The 6506-nt window shown below is 45.7% G+C and overlaps 1 protein-coding gene across 2 annotated transcripts in view; it reads right to left on the reverse strand.

Annotated features, from left to right (window-relative positions):
* The window catches only part of Lemd3 (LEM domain containing 3), a 45702-nt gene extending 40669 nt beyond the window's left edge, over window positions 1-5033 (reverse strand). For both annotated transcript variants that reach the window (XM_085683489.2, XM_048418132.3), the window contains exon 1: window positions 3491-5033. In XM_085683489.2, coding sequence (XP_085539615.2) covers window positions 3491-5009 — 1519 coding nt within the window. In that variant the 5' untranslated portion in view covers window positions 5010-5033. The remainder of the gene's footprint in view (window positions 1-3490) is intronic.
* Between the last annotated feature and the right edge of the window lie 1473 nt (window positions 5034-6506).

Here is a 6506-nt window from a genome sequence, read left to right on the forward strand (position 1 = left end):
GGGACTGCAGGCAGACTGGTGAAGTCCACTGCTGACTCAGTGACCAGCAGGAGGGGAAGGATGAATGCCACGCTGAGAAAGGAGCAGCAGCTAGAGAATACAGACACGGGCAGTTTTAGAATAGCAGACTTTATCACTTAACGGAATGAGAGCAAGACCTGTGGTGAGAGCAATGTTTAAAATACATCTTTACACTTAAATCAGCTCATGGAAAAGATACCTATGACATAATGTTAAATGGAAATACAAGATGCCTAATACATACAGAATAATGTCACTTAAAATCCAACTCTTCCATGATGACTTCACCTATGCCAAAACTGACTTCATCGTGTGCCATTTCCCCTCACTCACAGTCCAGCAACACTGGCCATTCTTTCTGACCCCTCAACACACAGCTTGTTTATCTGCCAAACAGCTCTTCTTGTCAATGGCCAACTTCCAGGCAATTCTAATCTTGGTTCTTGAGTCACCTCTTCAAGGAGGCCTGCCTACCTGTCTCTAGTATCAACTCCCCACCCCCACCCCAGTTCTCTAAAGATACTAATGTTCCCTTGTAGTAAAAGCCAGCAAAACCTAACACAAAACTAAAATGCTTATTTTTCACTTACTTTTCATCTTTCTCTCTGGTACATAGGCTCTGAAGGTAATTTTGTCTGCCACATACCCACATATTGTTCAACACTCCTCTTTGTTGGAAACTTATTGGCATGGTAGGCACTTAAAGGAAAACTTACACATACTATCTGGATGAAAATCAACACACCTATATTTACACGAAAAATATAAAGAAAGTTCTGAAAGAAGCTACTATTTCTGTTATAAGTGAACAGGAAGGACTGCAAAATTAGAAAGGAATATATAATTACACTCTTGTCTACAAAAATGTCTTTTGTTGTTGAAGAATGATTTGTAAATAATAACCATGAATCTACAATAGGCAATATATTCTGTTTTCTCTTTTCTTTTAGTGCGCTGTCATGATTTAATCATGTGTAGGACAATTTTATTGCAGGCTAACGTATTTAAAGTTAAAATGTTAATCCTTGGAATTGGTAAAGCTTAGATCATCTTAGCTGATGATACCTAACTCTACAGACATGAAAGTAAACTCAGAAATTTAATGAGTAAAAGTAATTTAATTAATTAAAATACTAATGAAAAAATGCAAAGACCAAAATAGTTAAGAACTTTTTACTGAAAAAAATTTAAAAGACCATTACACATTATGTAATTAAAATGATAACTAATAAAAGCTTACGGTCACATATAACCCTACAATCTTCTGGTAAACTATTACTTATAGTAAAACTTACACTATTTGACCAACAAACGCTATGGCTAAACATTAAAATAGACAAAAGATTCAGAATACAGGGAGTGAAAACGTTCAATCTGAAAACCCTAATGCCACTAAGTGACCAAACTAACAGAACGAGCAGGCACTTCTTTCTGCCATGCTATACAGCATGTCAGTTACACAAGGGCTTCATTGCACTTTGACTCAAACTTCTGCATCAACTGCTTCAAGGTGTAGCTAATGGAACTGATAATGTTAAATAGATTAAAAAACACAATAAACATAATTTACATTAATAACCTTCTAACATATGTACTGTAATTTACCAAAAATATGGCAAATTTCATCTGAACTTCTAAATATCTCACACTTAATAAATTATCTCAGTTGATCCTCACAACTACAAAGTTGGCAGATATTTCTACCCGTTAGTATGTAAGAATGAGGCTCTTCTAGCCAAGTCCTTGATCATCTCGACTACTTACCCTTAGTTTTCCATCCAGGCCATCCATGGACCTTTTTCTTCATGGAAAGAAAAGAAAGGAAAAGAAAAGAGAAGCAAAGAGAAGAGAAAAATCCCAGCATTCCTTTCCAACTCAAAATTTTAGTGCATGACAGAATAACCTTAAAGTGGTGGAAAAGATATGAAAGTGACCTTTAATAATTTGGCTCATCAGTAATTCACATATGAATTCCTACCAAATGTTCTATTATTTTCTTACAAACAATAAAGGTACCCTCTTATCTATAACACAATCTACAGATATCACACAAAATGTTAAAAATATGGGCTTTATAGTTAGATAAAAATCTAAAATCAATTCATAGAAACAGCTTTCTCTGAGAGTTGTTGGGAAGACCAGGGAAGACACTTGGGTTTAAGATAGTGGCCAGATGGCTGACTCAGGGTCAGAAAAACAAACATGCAGAAACAGCTACGAACAACAGGTAATGTCATTTTACTTCTGAGTTTGATTTCCAGAATGCTATTTTTTTTCCTCTCTCAAATATTTAAGGCAGGACACAGTACATCACTCTAGCTCCCAGAGAGCCAATTAAAGAAAGCAAGGGCTGCTCTTGCAAACCTATAATTCAACAGTATTGTGGTCATTTATGTATTTAAACCTTGGACTTGGCTATACCAAAATCAAAGTTCACACTACTGACTCTGCTAACTACATCCATCCCACTATTGTGAAATAAAATATACAGTAAGTCAGCTTTATAAATACAAATCATATACTCTAAATTCTTATTAGGAGGAAATCATCAGGGTAAATGGGATGTACGCTAATTTACATCCAATCTTAATAACCTCATCCTAGTCAATATTAGTATGGTTTTCCAGATTAGGAAAGAAGGTTTCGACCATACTAACTACAGCAAGTCTCCTGCCCCATTCAAGTCCTTTTCTCTTCTTGTGATCCCTGCCCAGAATGTCTAGCGGTCTCTCTACAGTGTTACTTTGTGTTTTTTTTTTTCCAGTTTTAGGTCCACCTCAAACAGCACCCCCTCTGACCATGCAGTCTAAAATAGCACACACCAATTACTCCATCCTTCTGTCGGCTGGAACACACAGTGGTTATCGTCCTTGAATGATGTGACCTACTAGTGTTGTGTCTTGATGACTCAGTACGGAGGAAGACTGGCTTAATGAATGCACACACCTGCCTACCAAGGAAATCTGACTCCAAGTTCCACGTGCTAAGTTATCATGACTGTCTTCACCACTGAGAAGTGAACTCAGAGGTGTGTCCTGCTGTCTTCTCAACTACAGACTACCTATACTGTGTACCAGAATTTCAAGAAACTGTACATTACTCTCTTCAATCGTAACGTAGTTAAAAAAGCAAACACTGTGTGTATGGCACCGCTTAAAAATGGTAATACTTCAAACCTCGTGAGCAAATGACATCTGCAGTTACTAAAAACTAAAAGCGATTAAGACACTCAAATGCCTCTTACTAGTATTGTTTTCTTCGGTAAGCTGTTTTGAATTTAACAATACACCGTGCAGAAAAACTTAAAAACCAGTCCTAAGATATCATTCTGATATTGGTAATACTGTTCCTTCTCAATAGAAAGATGATGCATGTATTCTGTGGTATTTTCGGTGTTAAACAAATTTCTTGCACCACTAGCAACGTTGCATTTGACAATCTGGACCCTCAGAGTTCACTTAATACTTACGGAGTCCTCCATCCTCGGGTACGCCCGTCCCTCTCATTCCTAGGTAAGTCAGTCCCAGTATTAGGAAAAATAAGCAGGCAGCAGTCAGGAGAAACATGGACAAGTAGTGCGCACTGAAGCTCCCCGTCGGAGACACCTCTTCCCGTTTGAACTGCTGAAGAAGTTCCTCCTCAGGCTCGCAGAGCTTCGGCTTGCCATATGCGTTTTTCAGGTAGGTGTGATTGGAGCCAGTATGATTGGCGTGGTTGATCCTGAGTGACGGAGGGGCGGCCGCGGCCGCACTGGGAGGGAGGCTGTTGGCATACACACTGGGGGACTCCACCCCAAAGGCCCCACCGCCTATGTGATTGTTGGTTTTGAGAAGGGAACCTGTGGGTGACTCCAAGGTTGAGTCCAAGTCGGGGATCGGCGGCGCCAGGAGCGGGGCCAGCTTCTTCGCGCCGGCCCGGAATCGAGGAATGGGGCTGGAGTCCACCGGGTCGCACCCTCCTCCCGGCTCGGCCGCCGCCTCCTCGAGGGTTCGGCTCCTGTCTAGACTCCCGGCAGCCGCCGCCCTGTCATTCATCGCCTGTCCTCCCCCTCCCTGAACCGAGGTCTCCTGCCGGCTGCCGCCAGATTTAGCAGTCAGCGCCGAGAAAGGCTTACTGTGGCTCCGTCTGGGTCGATGCCGGGCAAGGGAGTCGTCTTTTAATACCTGTCTGCCGGAGGCCACGTCGCCGTCGTCCTCCTCCTCCGAGTCCGAATAGTGCTCCCGGCAGCTGTAGGGCAGGAGCCGGCTGCCGTTCACGGCTCGGCCGGCCCACAGCGGCTCGTCGGCCTCGGGATCCCTCTCGTCGCCGTCGCCCACCTCCTCGTCCACGTCCTCCGCGGCACCGTCGTTGCCCGACGGCGGCTGCGGCTCGGACGCGCCGGGCCTCCGCGCCCCCCACCACGAGTGCGGCTTCCTGCGCTCGGCCGGGTGGCCGCTGTTAGTCACCTCGCCGGCGGCCAGGGGCGCCGGCGGCGCTCGGAGCCCGCGGTACTGGAGCGCAGCCCGGTCCCTCCGCGCGCCGGCCCCGCCGCCCCCGCCGCCGCCGGCCTGCTCCCGCGGACTGGCCTCGGCGTCCGACTCGTCCGAGCTGAAGCCCAGCAGCACTTTGCTGCCCGCCGCCGCGGGGACGCCCGCCGCGCCCCCGGGTCCTCCCAGGGAGCCGAGGCCCGCAGGGGTCCGTGAATACGACAGGTCACCCGGGCCCGGCCGGACCCCCGCGCCCGCCGCCGCCGACCCCGCGACCGCGACCGTGGCGGCCGCCGTGTTATTGTTATTGCTGTTCCGCGTCTTGGTGCCGCGGCCCCCCGCCCGGTGTTGCTGCTGCTGCTGCTCCTCCTCGCGAAGCTTCTTCAGCTTCTTGAGGTAGACCGGTCGCGTGCTCTCCGTCACCGGACCCGGAGACAGGCCGTAACGGCGGAGCTGACTGAAAAGCTCTTCATCCGAAAGCTGCTGGGGCGCCGAGGCCGCCGCCGCCGTCGCCGCCGCCATTTTCTCTCCAGGGTGTTTTACAAGCTCCGCGCTACCGGAAGTGACGCGCCGCCCTAGACCCTGAACTAGACCGGGCTGCGTCGCCCCGCCAGCGCCACGGGCGCCGCGGCCAATGGGAGGCGCGGGAGGAGCTCACCTGAGCGGGAAAGCGCCACCTGAGCGGCGGCGGCCGGCGGCTCGCTCGGCCCGGCCCGACCCGCCGCGCCCCGGGCTTCCACAGCCACACCTTGACCTCTTCCCGGGGTCCCGCCACCGTGCAGCGGGCGTGGAGAGGACGTCCGCCCTGAAGTTCACGGCGGGCGACGCTTCTCTAGTTCGGATCCCTGCTGCGACCACACCGAGAGGAGTGAAGAGAGTCCCCGGCTTGGCAGTTTTGCTGTCTGACACTAGGTTCCCTTTTCATTCTTGTCTTTGCGTGTAATTTTTTTTAAAAGTGACTTTCAGAGACTTCTTTCAGAAGAAATAGAATAGATTGTGCACAATACAGTTTTCAAAAGTCATAACTACTCTGTAGATGTGTGCACACACATAAGTAACTTTTTTTAGTTTTTCTGAGTATGATGATGACCTTAAAAAGTCATGGAGAAATCAAAGAGCCTATCGTCTGATTCATTTTGGCTGAAGAAAGACAAGCTCACCATTCTACTGCTCTCCTCGCACCTATCCAAACAATAATTAATAAACATTTTTATTTATTTTGAAATATTTATTGCCCCCTTTGGCTATACCCTTTGGCTATTAGCTCATCTACAGAGGAACTTTGCGTCTATTGTTTTCAACACAGTACACATTTGTTGAACTAGGTGGTGAGCTGCAGACTATAATAGAATAGGATTAATAATTGGGGCATGGAAAAGATACTTGGTAAGGTGACAAACTTTCTCTCCCCCCCCCAAAAAAATAAACAATTTTGGTAAAGAGTACCTCCCTTTTCTCAAATCCTAACATAGCTAATATTTTAAGTACTTAAGCCCTAGAAGCTAGTAGACAATTCTAGCACTATCTATGAAACATTCCAATAGCTCTTATCTGAGTTGCTTTACCTTATGATATAAAAGTATCTATATGGAATAGGTTAGTCAAAAACAGAGATACTAGCTTTTCGATACCCAGCATCCCACACTAGAAAAAAAAGTATGAAAAAATACATATTAACCTCAGTTCTTAATTTCTAGCAAATCTTGCCTTGTCTTCAAATAAAGCTTTTATATGAAAGGCTACTTCCCTTTTTTCTTTACCCCTGAGACTTTAAGTGTCACAAGCGGGCCTGAATCTATGACTGTTAAGGGTATCTGACACTATATTTTAGTTATAATGATTCAAATTTATTACCTTAACTTTGGGATTGGAAATCAAATTATCATAAACCTACTGGGCCTCTATAGCAAAGTAGTTCATCTGTGCTTTGGTGTAATATAAAACTGGATATTGGCTCTGTCTTTTCTACTATGTTTTTAATCTTAGTTCAACATAATTATCCACTCTGTTGGTTCCTCT

This window comes from Myodes glareolus, chromosome 26 (assembly GCF_982192425.1).
Source record: "Myodes glareolus chromosome 26, mMyoGla1.1, whole genome shotgun sequence".
Taxonomy (NCBI): domain Eukaryota; kingdom Metazoa; phylum Chordata; class Mammalia; order Rodentia; family Cricetidae; genus Myodes; species Myodes glareolus.